The sequence below is a fragment of the Siphateles boraxobius genome, unplaced genomic scaffold (genome assembly GCF_051911475.1).
Source record: "Siphateles boraxobius isolate OS27281-9 unplaced genomic scaffold, OSU_SipBor_1 9, whole genome shotgun sequence".
Lineage (NCBI taxonomy): Eukaryota > Metazoa > Chordata > Actinopteri > Cypriniformes > Leuciscidae > Siphateles > Siphateles boraxobius.
In genome coordinates this window covers 6,294,071-6,314,930 of record NW_027509219.1, presented here as the reverse complement: position 1 = coordinate 6,314,930, position 20,860 = coordinate 6,294,071, and the positions used below count along the sequence as shown (strand labels likewise).

General features: G+C 46.1%; 1 protein-coding gene and 1 long non-coding RNA gene across 10 annotated transcripts in view; both read right to left on the bottom strand.

The window, feature by feature from the left end:
* The window catches only part of LOC143733052 (uncharacterized), a 203,144-nt gene that overhangs the window by 94,644 nt on the left and 87,640 nt on the right, over positions 1–20,860 (bottom strand). The window lies entirely within an intron of this gene.
* The window catches only part of LOC143733024 (proline-rich transmembrane protein 3), a 67,883-nt gene that overhangs the window by 4,255 nt on the left and 42,768 nt on the right, over positions 1–20,860 (bottom strand). Inside the window, exons 2-6 of one of the 9 annotated variants that reach the window (XM_077224553.1) lie at positions 17,378–17,492; positions 16,248–16,281; positions 15,685–15,705; positions 14,861–15,497; positions 3,909–4,172 (exon numbers count right to left, since the gene is read on the bottom strand). In XM_077224553.1, coding sequence (XP_077080668.1) covers positions 3,909–4,172; positions 14,861–15,398 — 802 coding nt within the window. In that variant the 5' untranslated portion in view covers positions 15,399–15,497; positions 15,685–15,705; positions 16,248–16,281; positions 17,378–17,492. Of the gene's footprint in view, positions 1–3,908; positions 4,173–14,860; positions 15,706–16,247; positions 16,282–17,377; positions 17,493–20,860 lie in introns of all 9 variants that reach the window. The other 8 variants (XM_077224554.1, XM_077224549.1, XM_077224555.1 and 5 more) reach the window with 8 other exon arrangements.

Here is a 20,860-nt window from a genome sequence, read left to right as displayed (position 1 = left end):
GAGCAATGGAGGCTGAAGGGCTGGGAACTTCAGGGCGGCGGGTGGCAACGGAACTGTGGGGGAGGATGACAGGATGGAGGTCTGACAGGCCAAGGTGAAACTGAGGATTCAGAGGGACATGGGTAAGCCGATGGCTCTGGCAACTGAGGTGAAGGTGGGGACTCAGCAGGGCGCGGTGGAGACAGAGGACCAAGGAGGAGCTGAAGGGGGTGAGGAGGCGTGGTGGCGCCCATCTTGGAAAGAGGCTGTGGAATGGCGGCGGCCATCTTGGGACCAGGCTCTGAGACAGCGACGGCCATCTTGGGACCAGGCTCTGGAGTGGCGGTGGCCATCTTGAGAGAAGGCTCTGGAAGGGTGGTCTCAGCAGGACGAGACTCTGGATTGGTGGTCTCGGCGGGACAAGACTCTGGAAGGGTGGTCTCGGTGGGACGAGAATCTGGAACGGTTTCCTCTATCGTATAAGGCGATCCATGTAACCGTAGAATGTCTTTGATGTACCTCTTCAAGGAACCTGTTGTTGCAGCTGCAGGAACTTGCTGATACAAGTGATCATGCAACCCACACCAAAAGACAATCTTTAACTTGTCCTCGTTCCAGGGTACTTCATGCACGTAATCAAGGAACTGTCCTACATAGTCCTCGATCGGCCGACCATCTTGAAAGCGGTTGGTAAGAAAGTTAACTAGGCTCACCAGGGTGAGGAGGATGCCCATCCTGTGCTTCTTTGTGGTCTGGTCTTCTGTCACACTCACAGAAGGGAACAGACAGATGGTAAAGTGAAATGATTTATTCAAGTAAAAGCAGAGTGATGGGAACCAGACGATGGTGAACGGATGGTGACTTGATGATAGGTGATGAAGATTTAGCTGGTGATGACTGTAATGAAAACTGTGCAGGTCAATCATGAAAGGGATGACGGACAGGAGACAGGACAATCTCAGGTGAGTGTTCAGGTAAGGAGTCTGACTGTTTACAATGCAGTAACGTTGACAAGACCAGACAATGATGTGAGGGTGATGCAAGTTGATATAGGCTGTGTTGATGTGTGAGTGCAGGTGCAGGGAATCAGTATCTGGTGATGATCAGCAGCTGGTGTGATGATGGCTGACTGAGTGCAGGTGGGGACCAGAAGGGATGCTGGGAAGTGTAGTGCAGAAAGTTTACAGAGTTGGTGACTAAGCTTGTGACTGTGACATTCTTGAGATGAAAATATTAATGTCTGGGTTCTTTGAAGTTGGAAGTAAAAACTTCTATTTGTTTTATCTATGATAAACTATTTGTTTTCTCAATTTTTTACATTTTTTCAAAAATGATTTCCGGGTCAAAATGACCTCAGGGAAGGATGAGGGTTAAATTTATACTTGGCTTTAATAAATAGATAATTACATACATTATACAATTGTATTTGGTCTCTCCTTTTTATGTAACGCTTATTTAACCAGGAAAATTAACTGTAACAGGGATATATTTACATAAAAAAAAAATGTAAAAAAATAAATAAATAAAAAAAAATAAAAAAAAACAAACATATATACATATATATATATATATATATATACACTAAGCAATTTCACTGAAATGGGAACCAATCAAGGGACTGGACAAAACATGGAGTTTAAATGCAAGACAGAATAATGACAGACAGCTGATAATTATATGTAAACATAGAAACAAACAAGGAGATAATCAGTAACCAAGAAAACCAAAACTGAGGGTACATTTACACAACAACGATATGCTTAAAACGGATAAGTTTTTTCTTTGAGTTTTCCACGTACAGACAACACCATTGCTCTCTGCTCAATGTTCCACTCTGTTTTTGCACTGCACACTTGCTCTGCTCTGTCGCTCACGGCCCAAACGCTCCACTCATGCACCGATCAAGCTTACTGGAAAAGAAAAGCCGTCAAATAATGTGCGAAATTAAATTTCTCTGAAGTAGACTTCTGTTTGCAATAGCCCTACTGTGCTGTAACATGGTATAGTCGTGCTGGGCAACGCTGGAAAAATTACGTTACCCTCTTGATCACTAATCAGCTACCTGCTATCTGCTCACATGCTCTGATAATACTAGTTTCTAATTAAGATAATAGACTATACTTTAATTTGATCAGAATAAATAAATGTGTTAAATCTGTGTGTTCGGTTGCTCGAGTTTTATTCCGTTTTTCAACTGTACGTTGGTTACTTAGGAATAAAGTGGCTAGAATTAAACGGGTGGTAAAACACGATTTCACTTTTCTAACTTTAGCTAGTGTGAAATGTTGCTGTTTGAGCATAAACAACATCTGCAAAGTTACAATGCTCAAAGTTCAAAGCAAAGGGAGATATTTGCTTTTAAAGAAAAGGACTACAACAAACGGCTGGTTGGGACTACACAACATTCCTCCCGGGTTAGTGACATCAGCAACCCTAAAATGTACATATACCCCGCCCCCAGGACACGCAGTCCATGTTGAGAATAGGAAAAGTTGTTGTATAAGAGTAGATTTGTGAGTCAGCTCAAACTTTAGCATCCTTCTTTTCACATGCAATAAAAAGTCACTCTGTGTGCATCTCACAACAGTTCCTATACGAGCAATTTATAGATTATCATCACAGAATATGCTAATTGAAGATAGTTAACTCCACATCAGCAACATAAATTCATCAACTAACCATTTAGAGACTTCCTGTTGCATTTTACATGTTGTCACTTCTTCTTGAGTCTCTGCATCCTTGTCTGACTCGGTTTTAACATTAAAGGCAGAACAGTTTCTGTCATTTTAGTGTGTCTGCGTGAGGTAATCGCAGCTGCTACACACTATAGGCTTGTTTGACTTCATGCAGCTCTGCGCAGACCGATCGGTCTGAAGTAGAAGCAGTGCATGCCGGTTAGAAATTTTGTCCGACTTGATGCCGCGGCGACGCCACATGACTGTGACGTATGCCGTTAAAGTAGCGCGAGAGCGATTCGAGAGCAGCCGCAGGACTCAGCCAGCGCAGATTCTCCAGAGCAGCTGCATGAGCTCTATGACGACACAACTGTTCCACGATTGCCCGGATTCACCGCATGACAACGATCACGTGTTTCGTGTTTATTCACACACCTTTAGTTCCACTAAAGCTCACAAATAATTTTTTATAACTATTTTCATGTAGTCACGTTGTTATATTGTGTCATGTTTATCAAAATAAAACTGATTAAAAAACGTTGATTCCACTTCATTGATAGTAGTAACTTTATTCTTGTTCAAACAGACGCTGCATAAAGCAGTACAAAAAGTATTGAATGGAACTGTCTCTGAAACATCTGTATATTTTGCTAATATTGCATTTATTTCACTTCAGCTGTGGTAAAGTATGCAAAAACACCACGTGAGCGGTCACTATGGGCCGACTTCCGACTTCACGTCTCTGTTTGCAGCTCGTCCCCGCCTGTACGCGGCAACACTCGCCGATCGGTTACATCCAGCCGCAGCTGATGTCGAACACACCTAAGAGCTCTTGAAACCCCTTCCTCTGAGGCAGCTCATTTGCATTTAAAGGGCCAGGCACAAAACAGTGCGTTTTTGCTAACCCTCAAAAGGTGACAACTTTAACATGCTATATAAAAATATCTGTGGTGTATTTTGTGCTAAAACTTCACACACACACACACACTGGGGACATCAGAGATTTATTTTACATCTTGTGAAAAGGGCATTTTACCACCCATTTAATTCATCATTAATCCGCCTTAGCTTCCTGTTTCAGTGGAAATATCGTCGACGCATCATACAAAGCTGCGTGTTCCAAGGCACTTCAGTGGGCCTTTAACATTTGTCTCAGTCTCACAAGTGGCCACACTCACACTAAAAACACTAATGTTCCAAAAGACCAGTATATTAACCCCAGTTTTTTTCATCCTTCAGACAAATAACTCATACCTTTAGTGTTCTTTATATCGGTCACTGTTCTTTTAGTTCCTGGTTCCTTTAACTGGTCATTGGGAATTTTTGAAGATCTTGTTGACTGTGAAGTGCTTTTTGGTTGTGAATAGTTGGAACTAACGATGTCCACTCCTGGTGATGGTGCCTCAAGTTGTAGACTGGTTTTGCTTGTGCTAAGAGAGGTGGTTTCAACATATGATCGTAAAGTGGTAAACTGTATTTTTGGCTGAATTTTAGCTGGAGTGGTTATCCCCAAACTACCTGATAACAAAAAGAAAACATCAAACAGTTTTTCCTCTAGTTTTTCTTAAAGCATTAATATAAAAACAATGCATTTAAATCTATCTATCTATCTATCTATCTATCTATCTCTCTATATATATATATATATATATATATATATATATATATATATATATATATATAGAGAGAGAGAGAGAGAGAGAGAGAGAGAGAGAGAGAGAGAGAGAGAGAGAGAGAGAGAGAGAGATAGAGAGAGAGAGAGAGAGAGAGATACAGGGCTTGACATTAACTTTTTTGCTCACCAGCCAAAGTTCTCCAAAGTTACAAGCCACTCAAGTTACAAGTCACAAGCATTTCATTGGCCACAATTATGGCATCGATACCATGGGAAAAAACTGCCATATAGATATTTTTAATTTTATCTCATAATTTGCCAGCAGGTATATTAGGCTGCTTCTCACTTTAAGACCGCACACACGGATTCATTATGCTGTTACACATGCGTTTTCTTTCTTAACTTTACGTTCACTTTAGCAATAGCTGACTATGTTTACGTTGATGCTCACCAAGACCGGAATTTTTACATTATTTATTAGAAGAATTATTAGAAGACTACAAATGAAATTATATATATATATATATATATATATATATATATATATATATATATATAACCTATAAAATTCAAGCAGCCAAAGTGGCTAGTAGGAGTGACTGCGTTACACGCCGCATGCTGCGTTACATTCTGAAATCCACCCACATTTGGCTGGTGTTAATGTCAAGCCCTGTATATATACAGGTCCTTCTCAAAAAATTAGCATATTGTGATCAAGTTCATTATTTTCCATAATGTAATCATAAAAATTAAACTTTCATATATTTTAGATTCATTGCACACCAACTGAAATATTTCAGGTCTTTTATTGTTTTAATACTGATGATTTTGGCATACAGCTCATGAAAACCCAAAATTCCTATCTCAAGAAATTTACATATCATGAAAAGGGTCTCTAAACGAGCTATTAACCTAATCATCTGAATCAACTAATTATCTCTAAACATCTGCAAAAGATTCCTGAGGCTTTTAAAAACTCCCAGCCTGTTTCATTACTCAAAACGTCCTGGTTGCGTATGCAACAGGGAACCGAGGACGTAGTCGACGGTCGACTGAATTGGGATCTCGCTAGAGAGCCTGTCTTCTTCGAGTACTAATGAACGAGCCAATGTAATTGGCGTGCGTGATTCGCATCACACACTCCGCCCCCGCGGCGCGGATATAAATACGGAAGTGGATGCACACACTAGTTGCTTTTCGCTGAGGAGCCGAGAGTAACCCGGGGTCAGCGGTGGTCCAGCGGTAGTGGCAAGGGGACTACGTCCTCCGTTCCCTCCTTCAGGGAACGGTGGGTTGCATACGCAACCAGGACGCTCCCTTTCAGTCGAGAACGTCAGAAGTAGTCGACGGTCGACTGAATTGGGATCACCCTTTGAACACGCCACTAACGCTGCCACCTTCCAGTGCCTAAACCAAAGCCTCCTGATGCCCCCGCAAACTTAAGGCGGGGAAGGACAGGGCTTAGGCCAGGGAAGTCACTGCTGTTCCTACAGGACCACTGGGAAAGCGTTCCCCGTACATTGGAAGGAAGGGATGCTGCGGAAGCCACATCCAACCCAGAGGGAGGTAACGTGGAGAATACACATATGAGCTGGGCGGAAACCGGGCAGTCTAACATATGGAATGTCACTGGGGTGGCTCCAGCCTAAGACGGGCGGAGACACACCGGACGGGGACGGCAGAGAGACTCTGCCGAGGGAAGACATGGGCTCCCCGCAGGGAGCCGTATCGTGGAAGAATACACATATGGGGTCACCGAAGGGACCGCAACATATGGACCCAGCCTAACACAGGTTCCACACTGCTTACGAGTGGTAGGCCTAACACCAGACGTTCCGCACGTCCGACGTCGGAGGGGTGTGGAGGAACTCAACAGGGTTCAATTTTAAGGGAACTCAACTGGGGTAGAAAGGCGCACGTATCCAGTCCACAGGAGGGGAATGGCGCAGCAAGCCGACACTTGAACCGGGCTCACGGTGAAACTGGCTTCATGAGAAGGGAGCCCACGGGAAGCAGCGGTTCAACTAGGTGTCGTCCAGCCCCCAACTCTAGAATCTGTTTTAGCAAAGCATATCGTCAACGCCCAGGCGGAGCACTTTACACTCATCATAGAGGAGCTCAACACCTAAGTGGACATGTTGCATCTCGGATCTTTACCGAAATGAAGGCAAGCACTAAGTGCAACTTTGCATGGAGACAGCCTTCCCTCTCTGCTGAATTCCAACAGATATTTGTAGAGCTGGTCTGAGGTCTATGACTTGCATTCTGTACACATCCAAGCGAACGGACAGAGAAGCCAGAGCTGGAACTGCCTCCTCCAGGGGAGCGCTTGCAGGCTCACCACCTGCTCCTATTACGGGAGAGGTAGGAACCTTGGGCACAATCCGAGCCGGGGTCTCAGCTTGTGAGAGTTAGCCGGCCCAGACTCCAGGCACAATACGTTGACCGAAAGCGAGCAAGTCCCTACCCTCTAGTAGAGACCACGCGAGCAGGAGAACTGATATAACAGATTTTTTAACTCACTGCCTGCAGTGGCTCAGGGGCGGTCTCTGCAGTGCAGTCGCACCAGGGACAAGGCCCAAGAGGATAAAGAGGGACACAAGGATTTACAAGACCTTGCTCCTCAGGAACCTGACGATCAGAACGTGCTTCTGCATACTTCTGCAACACGATGAGCGTCGTTTAAACACCGAGGAAACATCATTTTGAGGGTGAAGGAAAACAGCCTACTGCAACCCATTTTGCAGGAAAGAGAGCACTGAAGTGATCGAAAGCTTTCAGGATCTCCTCTGGAGAGAAGACGCACTCAACGACTAGGTTCCACTTCTAAAGGCGTAAGCACGCTACCCAATTCTAGGGGGTGCTCGCAGAGGTGATGGTAACTATCACATGTTCTTGTGATAGCCACCTGAACCTCCGCGTTCAGATGTAAGACCGCCCGGAATCTCCGGGGGAAGAATGCGTGTGCCATCGTGCCCCTCCGCGTTCAGATGTAAGACCGCCCGGAATCTCCGGGGGAAGAATGCGTGTGCCATCGTGCCCCGTCCCCGAAAGAGTTTTCAGGGGAAGTCAGGAAGGCTGTTGATGGGAACCAGGTCTAATTGGGCCAATAAGGGGCAACTATGAAGACCTGTTCCTCTCCTGACTTGGCACGTAGGTGCAAGCGACGGGCGCAAAAGACAGGAGCATTGCTCAACACAACATGTGAAGATCACTGGGCTTCAGGAGCATTTTCTGCTCAGCACTTGGGTGTGACAAGTTCACTGAGCTTCAGGAGCATTCCTGCTCAACACCTGAGTGTGATAAACTCACCGAGCTTCAGGAGCATTTCTGCTCAACACTTGAGTGCGAAGAACTTCACTGAGCGACAGGAGCATTTCTGCTCAGCACTTGAGTGTGACAAGTTCACTGAGCTTCAGGAGCATTCCTGCTCAACACCTGAGTGTGATAAACTCACTGAGCTTCAGGAGCATTTCTGCTCAACACTTGAGTGCGAAGAACTTCACTGAGCACCAGGAGCATTTCTGCTCAGCACTGCGTGTGACGAATTCACTGAGCTACATGTGATGAACTCACTGAGCTACAGGAGCATTGCTGCTCAACACCTGAGTGCGATGAACTTCACTGAGTTTCAGGAGCAATTCTGCTCAACATGAAGAGTGATGATTTCACTGACTTGAGCAGGCGCAAGGCGACCATGAGTCGCAGTCACTTTTAGAAGGCTCACTGGGGTAAAACGCATTTCTGCGGGCCCCTGGGGCAGCCCAGGGGATGGAGTCTCCCCTTGCCCTGGCTATAACTGTCGTGGGGCTCGATGGCGGCACGATTGAGTAAGCGGGAGGAGTGGAACAAGGCGCCCTCAGAAGCGTCTGACTCCAAGGAGGAGGTGACGGGTGAGTTGTGACATGCAGGGGAAGTTTGCGCAACGGTCGCAATGTCTAAAAACTCGAGGCACGAATGCCCGTGTAGTCAAAACACGCCCTTTGTACATGGCCCCTCTGTTGAAGAGGGTTTGGCAGCAGACCGGGATGAACTATAGTCACAGAGGGTGATCTGCTCTGCCACGGTCACCTCGGGACTCGATCGTGAAGCTAGCGCTGAAGCGGTCACATATGGAGGAAGCCAAAGGCTGCGACTACCATATACCCAGGAGCCTCTGAAAGTTCTTTCAGTGGGACCCTTTCTCACTTCAACACCAGCTGAACACATTCTCATTGGAGAGACGTGTTAGACCGAGTACGTCTCCAAAACTGAAAAAGAGATACTCAGCCCGTGGGCGAGATTACTCTCTTCCAGTTGACCTGAAGACCCAACGGGCTCTGGAGCACTCGAGGGGAAGGACACTGTACTGATACTCCACCCTTAGACGCAACACACAGGATGGCCTGCGTTGCGGGAGGTAGAGATCTGAAGCACATGTCTTCCAGGTCAAAGCTGCAGACCAATCTTGGGCCAAGATGGTCACGACTCACCCCCTAGTAGCACGAAGAACGAGTTTACAACTGGCCTTCATACCGGCTGGAGGAGCGGCTATATCAAATCCTTCGCCAGCAGGATAAGATAAGCATGCACAAGTCAGGAGCACTGCTCAACACTCGGTGTGATGAATATCACTGAATTTTCAGGAGCACGTCTTCTCAACACCTAATGTGATGACTATCACTGACTTGAGCGTGGTAGCCGAGCCTGAGGTGGGGCAGCAAAGTAGAGAGAGTGGTGTAAGTGTGCTGTGCAACACTTACCTGTCTCCACAAGCGTCAGGGGGCGCGTGAGAAGGCGGATGACCGGGTCCTCGAACGCACCAAGCTGCCTGCTGGTGACCAAGGGGGAGCTGAGGGGTGTAAGGCCATACAGGGTCACACCCGCCAGACTGGCCCTCTTGGGACCCAGGAACAGATGCACTTGCTCTCTCTTTGAAGTGTGGGTACCGCTTGCTCCGCTTTTTTTTTTTTTTTTTCAGGGAGCTGGCGGCGGAACAGACACGCACACAAAAAAAGGCTCCACTCGGCCCTCACCTGGGGGGAGGGAGTGATCGTGCCACTCCAAGAGCATCTCCTCCATTCCTGGGCGGCCCGCTCCGGAATGCTTTCGCTGTCGCTTGCCACCTGGCTTGGCAGCGCCTGGAACGGACTGGGCGTCTCTACTGCGGCCGGCTCCATGCTAAGGCCTGTGTCGAGGCTGCTGCGGAGGGCCAGCAGGAGCGGTGGCCGGGGAACGCCCACGGCGACGAGCAGGCGGAGGAGCTGCCACCGGCGGCGGGTGGAGGCAGCAGCTGGCCACCGGGGCAGGATGTGCCGGATGACCTCCGTTTGCGCTTGAGCGGCAGAGAACTGTTGGATGCAGTTCTCCACCGCGTCGCCGACCAGCCCAACCTGGAAAATTGGGGAGACCAGGAACCGAACCTTGTCCGCATCCGCCATACCAACCAGGCTGAGCCAACGAAGGCGCTACTGGACCACGAAGGTGGACATCGCCAGACCGATCACGCACGCTACGACACCCATACCCAGGAGGGTGAGGTTGGATGCAGTGCGGTGCTCACCTATGAGCGCACGGTCTGGATTACCCTCGTGCATGCCATGGGTGCCCTAGCCTGCAGCAACGCCATGGCATGCAAGAGGAAGCGGCTTGCCCACAGGCTTTGTAAGCTCTGCCCGTCGGAACGGACAAAACCTCACAGGCCTTAGGGGGTAGACGAGGATCCCCCCAAAAGGCAGCGGCCGCCGGACCGAGGTGCACCTGTGTCGACAGACCGCTCCAATGGAGGGACACCTCGCAACCCTTCACCGTTCCTCCATCAAGGGTAATGAGGGGGAAAAGCTATTCAGGCAGTTTCTGGCAGAGAAAGATGCTGTTCACCACCTGATAAGCTCTCCATGCATTTCGGGAAAGAAAGGCACTGGGGCGGCGAGCTGAGAACCAGCGCGGCCCGCCCCAAGATACCAAACTCCAGATTCCAACCGAGACTGAACGGGACACGGTGGAGGTTCCACTCGAGCCCGGCAGCCTCGGCGGCCCGTTTCAGCATAGCTGATAATTCTGGATCCGGCTCGGGCAACACTGAACTCCCGGAGGGAGACAATGCAGCCGAGTCATCATCTCTAGAAGTCAGCTCACCCTCCGATGCTGCAATCGGCGTCCTGTCTTCCAGGGGAGCCCCGAGTGAAACCGCTGGCCCACCCATTACAGATGGACCAGCAGACAACACAGGAGGCTCCAGTGGTTGCAGTGGAAGGGAGGAGTGAGGAGCCCACAGGGAATGGTTACCGGGCGGGACCTCCAACACTATCCTCCGGTCACCCATCCCACACAGCACCCGAGGGTGGGGCATGGTAATGGGGACTCGCTCTCCGCGAACGAAGGCGAGTCTCGCCCTCAACACTGCCACAGTCATGTTCCCACAGTGAAAACACGAGCTGTCCACAAAAGCTGTCTCAGCGTGCTGTAAGCCCAAACACGTGACACAACAGTTGTGACCATCAGAGAGAGACAGGGAACGACCGCACCCAGAAATGCACGGGCGGAATGACATCTTGAAAAAGACGCAAACGCACCCGTGTTGCTCTTTCAGAAAATAGGGCCGTCACCAGTGCCGGAGCACACAGAGGAATGACCGCGGCAACACTGAACAGAGAACTGAAACAATGAAGCACTCACTTTTCCGCCCTCTAACCAGCCATCAACACACACAAACATTTAGAAATTTGTTGCTGTTAAAACAGCAGTTGAGAGCTCAAAGCTCGCGATCACCGCTGCACTCGCGCTGTAGAACACCAGCACTGGGAGAGTCTTCCTGAAGAACACCGACACACTCGCTCGTTGTAGACAACAGCACTCTCAGAGACATCAAACGATCGGCTCCGAAGCAAAAGGCAACTAGTGCGTGCATCCACTTCTGTATTTATACCCGCGCCGCGGGGGCGGAGTGTGTGATGCGAATCACGCACGCCAATTACATTGGCTCGTTCAATAGTACTCGAAGAAGACAGGCTCTCTAGCGAGATCCCAATTCAGTCGACCGTCGACTACGTCTGACGTTCTCGACTGAAAGGGAACCGCAATCATGGGTAATGCCGAGTTCAGACCGCACGATTTTCAAAATAATCGGGCCACTGTTGTTTTCACACTGCATGACTATTTGGGGTAACATTCAGTTGCTGCTGTGTTCACACTGCACCATGGATCGGCGATAGGAGGTTTCACACTGCATGACTTTACAAAAGAAAGAATCGCCGACAACTTCTGCCTGGTCCGCAAACTACGTTTCACAACCAAACAAACGCGAGAAGTGATAAGGAAATAACGGAAGATCAAGCGCGCGTGCGTGAGACCGGAGTTCTCACGCGACACTGAATTTGTTATTAAAAATGATAGCCTACAAGAAGATTGCGATCCAAATTGTCTGTGCACTGATTTGTAGCAAAAATGATAAAAAATAAACAGTTTATGCAGGAAATGGTTGGGAAGACGAGGGGAGCAAGGACTGTGTTTTGCAAAAAGAGTTGGGGATAAATAAATAATTTTGCAAATGTCCTGCTGTTGCTGCTGGCCATGCAAATGTTTGTGCTTTGTTTCTGTTTGATATAATTGTAAATATAGGCCTATGTGTTAAAATACTAATATTCTGGTCTATAACTCCTCCCCGAACAGCCTGCTGTCCTGTATCTTGCTCTCTCATTGGCTGTCGGTCATCGCCGATGTAGTTTTTAGTCAGAACACATTCACACAGCAGGATTGTGAATCACCGAAAGGTACAGATATTTAGCATGCAAAATATCTCACAGGCGTCGGTGACTCTTCGGCGATTCTCTCAGATCGCGTCTTTTTTCATTCACACTGCGGGATTGTCACTCGTGTGAACGAACACCGATTTGCCTGTGATTTCGGGCATTTGTCGGCGATTTCTCAAAACCTGTCGGCGAGCCAAAATCGGGGCTAAAATCATGCAGTCTGAACTTGGCATAAGACTGCCGACCTGACTGCTGTCCAGAAGGCCATCCTTGACCCCCTTAAGCAAGAGGGTAAGACACGGAAAGAAATTTCTGAACAAATAGGCTGTTCCCAGAGTGCTGTATCAAGGCACCTCAGTGGGAAGTCTGTGGGAAGGAAAAAGTGTGGCAAAAAACGCTGCACAACGAGAAGAGGTGACCGGACCCTGAGGAAGATTGTGGAGAAGGGCCGATTCCAGACCTTGTTGGACCTGCGGAAGCAGTGGACTGAGTCTGGAGTAGAAACATCCAGAGCCACCGTGCACATGCGTGTGTAGGAAATGGGCTACAGGTGCCGCATTCCCCAGGTCAAACCACTTTTGAACCAGAAAAGAAGCAGCACTGGACTGTTGCTCAGTGATCCAAAGTACTTTTTTCGGATGAAAGCAAATTTTGCATGTCATTCGGAAATCAAGGTGCCAGAGTCTGGAGGAAGACTGGGGAGAAGGAAATGCCTAAATGCCTTAAGTCCAGTGTCAAGTACCCACAGTCAGTGATGGTCTGACGTGCCATGTCAGCTGCTGGTGTTGGTCCACTGTGTTTTATCAAGGGCAGGGTCAATGCAGCTAGCTATCAGGGAGATTTTTGAGCACTTCATGCTTCCATCTGCTGAAAAGCTTTATGGAGATGAAGATTTCATTTTTCAGCACGACCTGGCACCTGCTCACAGTGCCAAAACCACTGGTAAATGGTTTACTGACCATGGTATTACTGTGCTCAATTGACCTGCCAACTCTCCTGACCTAAACCCCATAGAGAATCTGTGGGATATTGTGAAGAGAAAGTTGAGACGCAAGACCCAAGAACCTGGATGAGCTTAAGGCCGCTATCGAAGCATCCTGGGCCTTCATAACACCTCAGCAGTGACGCAGGCTGATTGCCTCCATGACACGCCGCATTGAAGCAGTCATTTCTGCAAAAGGAGTCCCGAGCAAGTATTGAGGGCATAACTGAACATAATTATTTGAAGGTTGACTTTTTTTGTATTAAAAACACTTATTTTATTGGTCGGATGAAATATGCTAATTTTTTGAGATAGGAATTTGGGGTTTTCATGAGCTGTATGCCAAAATCATCAGTATTAAAACAATAAAAGACCTGAAATATTTCAGTTGGTGTGCAATGAATCTAAAATATATGAAAGTTTAATTTTTATCATTACATTATGGAAAATAATGAACTTTATCACAATATGCTAATCTTTTGAGAAGGACCTGTATATATTAGGGCTGGCACAACGCGTCGACGTCATCGATTAAGCCGACGCAAAAAATACGTTGACACAAAATATGCGCGTCGATTCGTCAGACAAAGATGGCGACGCCGGATAGTAGTAGCAACACGACTGGCTCCTCAGACTATCAGAAGTGCAAGGCGGCACGCACTCGTTCCTCTAAAGTACACACACACACAACCCACATAAAATGTGCGTCAGTAGTATCGAGTTCTCTTTCGGGCTTGAACGAACCATAACACACACAAATTATGCCAAACTGTCCGTTTTGTTGACTGTCCTCATGAGAGCAGTCTTAAATGAGTAAAATAAAGTATTTTATTTTAAAGAGTAAATTACTCACTCAGACCCGGCGCCAGGATGATTATTATACCGGCAGCCTAATAATCATGAATGCACTCGGCTATCTTTTAAAACATCTCCGGCGAACGGCTTCTTCGCGCAAAAGGCAAAAATGTCACGAAGCGCAGTGAAATGCAGCGACATGTGGCGTTTCCTGATGGATCGAGGTTGTTCATTTTATACGTGCTATCCACACGAGCTCTAAGCGCGTGCGAGACTGCTGCAAGTATGCGCTTATAGCTATTAATGTCGTGGAAAATACATAGAGGACACTGACAACGCACTGACAGGACCAAGAAGGTAACATTTAATAAAGTCTCAACTTTCAAATTTGGTCAGTCAAAGAAAATTAAATATAGGCCTATAATAGGCCTACTATTTTGTGGTTCTTTCATGTGTCGTGACAGATTGCACTTTTTTTCAGTAAAATAGGCCTATGTGTTTTCAAGGCTTCAAGGTTTTATTGAATGCTACCTCTGACTAAGAATGCATTACTTTGCACTTGTATAGTCTTTTGGAATTTTGAGAGCAATAAACATATATTGCAATGTTAAGGAATTCATGTTTTTTTTTCATTCAGATATGTAAATCAACATGTCTAAATTGCTATTAGTCAATTAATGTGGAGATAATCGATAACCGAATCGAAATCGAATCGGACTGAAAAATGAATCGTTAGATTAATCGATGCACCGAAAAAATAATCGCTAGATTAATCGTTTAAAAAATAATCGTGTATCCCAGCCCTAATATATATATATATATATATAATTAATATATATATATATATATATATATATATATATATAATTAATATATATATATATATATATATATATATATATATTTATATGTGTGTGTTTGTGTATTTAACATACTTTTGAAATGTACAGTAACTATAATTAACTATTTCACTATGAATGATGCTATAGAAACAAGCAACTGAGAAAAAGAACATTGTAATTATGGTTTATTATGTATTATGTATTATTTAGGTGAACGTAGCATTACTTCATCTGTACTATACCTATTTCCAGTCGAGTCTTGTTGCCGTCCAACTGTCTCATCTCATTAGAAGTGGATAAAGGCTTTTCATTAGGTGGTGCAGTTGCAGAAGGGCTGGTCTGGAGTGAAGGGTTGATTGTTGGATTTGTATGTACTGTGGCCAAACTAGCCAGCACACTATGAGCAGTCTGAACTTGTGGTCTTTTCTGGGCATACTCTCCACCAAGATACGTTATAGCCTCTGTTGACAACCTAATTAAGCCATTTTCTTCAGGTATTACCACATCACCTGACCCAACGTATGACAAGTCTTTCTCTTTAAATTCAGTAAATGTGTCATCTGTCATGGACTCTGTCTCATCAACAGTCTCTTTTTCTTTTCTAGCGGCATCTTGTGGTAGTATGACATTTTGAGTAGCACCTCTTTTCACTCTGTCTTTGTGTGATACTACAAATTTACCCCTTGACCCAGTTACCTCAGTATGTGACCTTTTTGCTGAAAATATGTCCTCAGTATTTCTGCTTTCAGTCCATTCATTTGAATTTCCAATTGATTTCATGAAACTTTTCCCATAGAAGCCACGAAGAAATGGTCTGACAACTTCTAATGCAGCATTGGCAGTCAGTCTATGATCAGTTTTTTTGACAAGTACATAAGTCTGTTTTTTTGAACAATAGGAAAACAGGCTATGATTTGAATGAGTGGTCAGAGGAGAAAAAGAGTTTTCATGGACAAGACTTATGATTGGATGAATTAGAGGCAGTAGGAGAAAGAGTTGGAGTGGAAGCATCATACTGACAATCTGCCCTACAGCGAAACTGCCTATGGGTGTGAAATATGCTCACCGTTTCTTCTCATTTCTTCTCCTGCAGAGAGAAACAAATACATTCAAATTAAACTCACATACAGTGCTGAAAACAAGCCATTCTCATTGGCGACTGATAGTGCATTTGAGAAATAAATCCCTATTGAATGAGAAAAATTTATAAACATACTTTGCACCTCAGCTTTTTAATTAATGCTCAAAGAAAACATGATGGATACATCTTTTGCTGTTGCTTTCCATTTTATCAGTTAGTTGTTGCGGCCTCAATTCAGTATACAGCATCCCTACATGCATCAACTATTTTAATTGCATATTATCATATGCTACCCTAGTCAAAAAATAGTACTTTGTACTTTAGTATAACAATGCATTTGTGGCACACTATACATTGGTATACTTAAAGTCTATTAAATTGGAACAAATAAGTTTGTACTATATGCATTTTATTTTTGTCCAAAAGCAGAGCTGAAGTTCAACAATAGTTGTATTAAATATACTTGTTTGTGCTAAAGTGGAACTATTCCAAGTATATGTAAAGGATTAGTTCACTTCGGAATAAAAATTTCCTGATAATTTACTCACCGCCATGTCATCCAAGATGTTAATGTCTGTCTTTCTTCATTCGAAAAGAAATTAAGGTTTTTAAGAAAAACATTCAAGGATTTTTCTCCATATCGTACACTTCAATGGGGTACAACGGTTTGAAGGTCCAAATTGCAGTTTCAATACAGCTTCAAAGTGCTCTATATGATCCGTGCTGAGGAATAAGGCTCTTATCTAGCAAAACAATCTGTTATTTTCTAAAAGGAAATACACATTTATATACTTTTTAAACACAAATGCTTGTCTTGCACTAGCTCTGCAATGTGCCACGCATTACGTAATCATGTTGAAAGTAGGCTCGATTCGAGTACATTTTTTGACATTTGGATATAAAGTGTTTTAATTCTACAATATATGGTGTAAAAACCTCTGAGTGCTGCCCTCTTCAGGTTGAACGGTGGCTGCTGCAGTTGAATTTCCCTGCAGTTGAAGTGGATGTTGTGGTACTATGTGACGTAAGCAGGCACCAGCTCACCACGCCCTTGCCAACAGAGAGACACGTGTCTCAGGTGCAAGCCCCCCCTCCACTGGGCTCTGCCCACTTTTGCAGCATTTTTCAAATATTGCCAGTGGGTGGAGTCAGGCTCTGACCAGGGCTTGAGTTGCCCTTTAAAGCTCCATTGAAACTGTTGCAGTGAAAGACGAGCATTTGTGTTTAAAAAGTATATACACTGTTTACATTTTTTTTAGGGTCTAGATAAGACCCTTTTTCCTCGGCTGGGATCATGTAGAGCCCTTTAAAGCTGCATTGAAACTGCAATTTGGACCTTCAAAGCGTTGTAGTGTTAGATGAGCATTTGTGTTTAAAGCAGTGGTCTCAAACTCAATTCCAGGAGGGCTACAGCTCTGCACAGTTTAGCTCCAACCAGCTCAAACTCACACCTGCAAGGAAGTTTCTAGCAATCCGCAATCCTGAAGACCTTGATTAGCTGGATCAGGTGTGTTTGATTAGGGTTGGAGCAAAACTGTGCAGAGCTCTGGCCCTCCAGGAATTGAGTTTGAGACCACTGGTTTAAATGGTAACTCAACTGTAGTTGCCACCATTCAACACGAAGAGGGAAGCACTCAGATGTTTTTATACCATATATTGTTCATGAGTTCACACTTACAAATAAGTCGGATGGATTCAATTGGTAAACGTATTTGGCGTGCTGTCCGGGGAGAGGGCTCTGGTCTTGGTGATTGGCCCGAATGCAGAGTATCACCCCATGTTTAGGATCTGACCTGGTGAGTGAGAGGAGACAGGGTGGTGGAGGGATTCTGAAGACTGTAGAGAATCCTTAGGTGAGTTTGACTGTGATTAATATATGGTTTGCCTTCGTGCTGATTGGGTAGATATGTTGATTACTGATTGTAGACAGCTAGTGATACTAGAGTATTTGTTGATTACTGGTTGTAGACAGCAGATGATACTAGAGTATTTGTTGGTTACTGATTGTAGACAGCAGGTGGTGCTTGAGTGGCTTATTTTGATGTGTTCCTCCCGAACTACGTTAATAAAACATTAGAATTAAAACACTTTATACCCAAATGTCAAAAAATGTGCTCAAATCAATGAACAGCACTAATAAAGCCCCAGTCTTACAGATCAATAACTAAAAAAAGTAGTTTCAGGGTTAAGTTAACCTTTAAAAAGTATATACTGTATATATATTTTTTTTGTTGAAAATGACCGATCATTTCGCTAGATAAGACCCTTATCCTTTGGCTGGGATCATGTAGAGCCCTTTTAAGCTGCATTGAAAGATGAACAATTCTGTAATGTTTTCCTCAAAAACCTTAATTCCCTTTCAAGGGAACTCGAGCTGCGTCAAACGCTGTGGGAACGCCCCTGCATTGTGCGTCATGAAGCACGTATGGAATCAGCCCAATGGAGAGATGGAACGTCATAGGCGGGTGACGTCATCGACCAGGAAACTATAAAGCACCCCATAAACACAAGCGCAACAGCTTTTTGTGCCTTCAGTCGCGCTATATGTGAATCTGTCCCTGTGTGAATATTGTCATATTTACATACTCTGCACCACACAAACAATTTATATATATATATATATATATATATATATATATATATATATATATATATATTTATATTAAGAGAGATATGGCGAACGAACAGCAGTTTAGGAAGTGTGTCCCTCCCTGCTCGCGTTATTTTACGAGTGGGGATACACATGTTCTTTGTGTTGTTTGTTTGGGAGTGCAGCATGCCCAGTCAGCTCTCGAGGGAGCTTATTGTGAGCATTGCGAGCGTCTGCCATTAAGGACGCTCCGCTCCCGCCGGGCGCTCTTCGAGGAGAGCGGTTCGGTGCGCGCTCCCCGCGGTTCGGGTCCCGCTCTTGCCAAGGCAGAGTGACGACGCGTGTCGTGGGGATCGCAGATGGATCTCTCAGCGGGGTTAGAGATGGGCTCTGCCTTATCTCTCCCTTCACCTGTGAGATCCAGTGCCTCAGTCCCGTGTTCGGAAGCACGCGCTGCGGTTTCTTCTGCTCGGGCTGAGGCACCAGTTATAAATGAGGGAGATGTGGAGGATTCGCCACCTTACACTCCCGAAAGTGATGAGCTAGTGGAGCTCTGGAGTATTAACAAGAGCCCAGTATTGTGGGCTTGGCCTCTGAGGGGGCCCAGCTCATGAACTCTGGTCTCTCAACCGAGGTTGTTGAGACCATTCTTCACTCCAGAGCTCCATCCACGAGGAAGCTTTATGCCTTGAAGTGGAAATTCTTCACTTCTTGGTGTGGAGAGCACCTACAGGACCCAGTTAACTGCCCAGTGGGTGCAGTGCTGGAATTTCTGCAGGACCGCTTCTCCACAGGGCTATCCCCCTCCACACTAAAGGTGTATGTGGCGGCACTGGCTGCTTACCACGTCCCTTTCAGTGGAGTTTCTCTTGGGAGACACCCGCTTATAACTCGTTTCCTTCGTGGCACACTGAGGCTGAGGCCAGCAGTTCGTACGAGGGTGCCGGCCTGGGATCTGGCCATCATATTAGAAGGTCTTTCCCTAGCTCCTCTTGAACCTATCGAAGAAGTTCCTGAGAAGTTTCTCACGTTTAAGACTATCTTTCTTCTTGCTATCTCCTCACTAAAGAGAATCGGAGATTTGCAGGCTCTGTCGGTTTCAGCCTCGTGCCTGGAATTTTCGCCAGGCATGGTTAAGGCTTTTCTGCATCCTAGACCAGGTTACGTTCCCAAGGTCCCTACTAATGTTGTCAGACCTACAGTTCTGCAGGCCTTTTTGTCCTCCTCCATTTCTGTCGTCTGACCAGGAGAAACTTAATTTACTCTGCCCGGTTAGGGCGTTAGACGCCTATGTCCACAGAACTGCCCTGTGGAGGAAATTTGGGCCACCCAAGAAGGGGTGTCCCGCGTCTAAACAGAGAATGAGCAAGTAGGTTGCTGAGGCTATCTCACTTGCCTATGAGTCGGCTGGTCAGCCTTCACCTTTGGCTGTACGAGCCCACTCTACCAGGAGTATGGCGGCTTCTAAAGCCTTACTCTCAGGAGTTTCCCTCAGTGATGTTTGTGATGCGGCTGGATGGTCTTCACCGCATACTTTCATTAAGTTCTACGACCTAGACTTAAGTTCTACCCCTGGGGCACAGGTGCTCTCGTCCTCTGTGCGCTAGTTCTCACATGGCGGTCACTTGGTCCTATGGCGACGTGGGTATTAGTGTTCCCACAGCGTTTGATGCAGCTCGAGTTCCCTTGAAAGGGAACGTCTCAGTTACGTATGTAACCCTAGTTCCCTTTCAGTCGATAACGTCGGACGTAGTCGACGCGACTGAAATGGGATCACGCTAGGGAGCCTATCATCTTCGATTACTATTGAACGAGCCAATGGAATTTGGCGTGCGTGATTTGCATCACACACTCCGCCCCCGCGGCGCGGGTATAAATACGGAAGTGGATGCACGCACTAGTTGCCTTTCGCTTCGGAGCCGTTCGTCTTTGATGTCTCTGAAGAGTGCTGTTGTGTTCAACGAGCGAGTGTGTCGGTGTTCTTGCGGGAAGACCTCTCCAGTGTTGGTGTTCTACAGCGTGGTGCAGCGGTGATCGCGAGCTTCTCAGCTCTCAACTGCTGTTTTAACAGCATCAAATTTCTACTGTTTGTTTGTGTGTTGACGGTTGGTTAGAGGGCGAGAAGTGAGTGCTTCACTGTTAGTTGAAAGACTATTCAGTGTTTGCCGCGGTCATTCCCTGTGTGCTCCGGCACTGGTGACGGTTCCATTTCCTAAAAGAGCAACACGGGTGTGAGTGCGTCTTTTTCAAGATGCCATTCCATCCGTGCGTTTCTGGGTGCGGTCTGGCACTATCCCCTTCTGAGGGTCACGAAAGTTGTGTCCCATGTTTGGGCTTACAGCATGCTGAGGCAGCTTTCGTGGATGAGACATGTTCTCACTGCGGGAACATGTCCATCTCGGTGTTGAGATCTAGACTCGCCTTCGTTAAAAGCGTTGGCGCAGTCCCCACCTCTGGGCCCCGCCCCTGTTCTTCCTCTGGGTTACCTTCCCAGAGGAGGACTGGGGTGCCGTCCAAGCTGGGTGATCTGAGGATCACAGTGAGGGGTAATCCGCCCGGCCACGCCCCGTG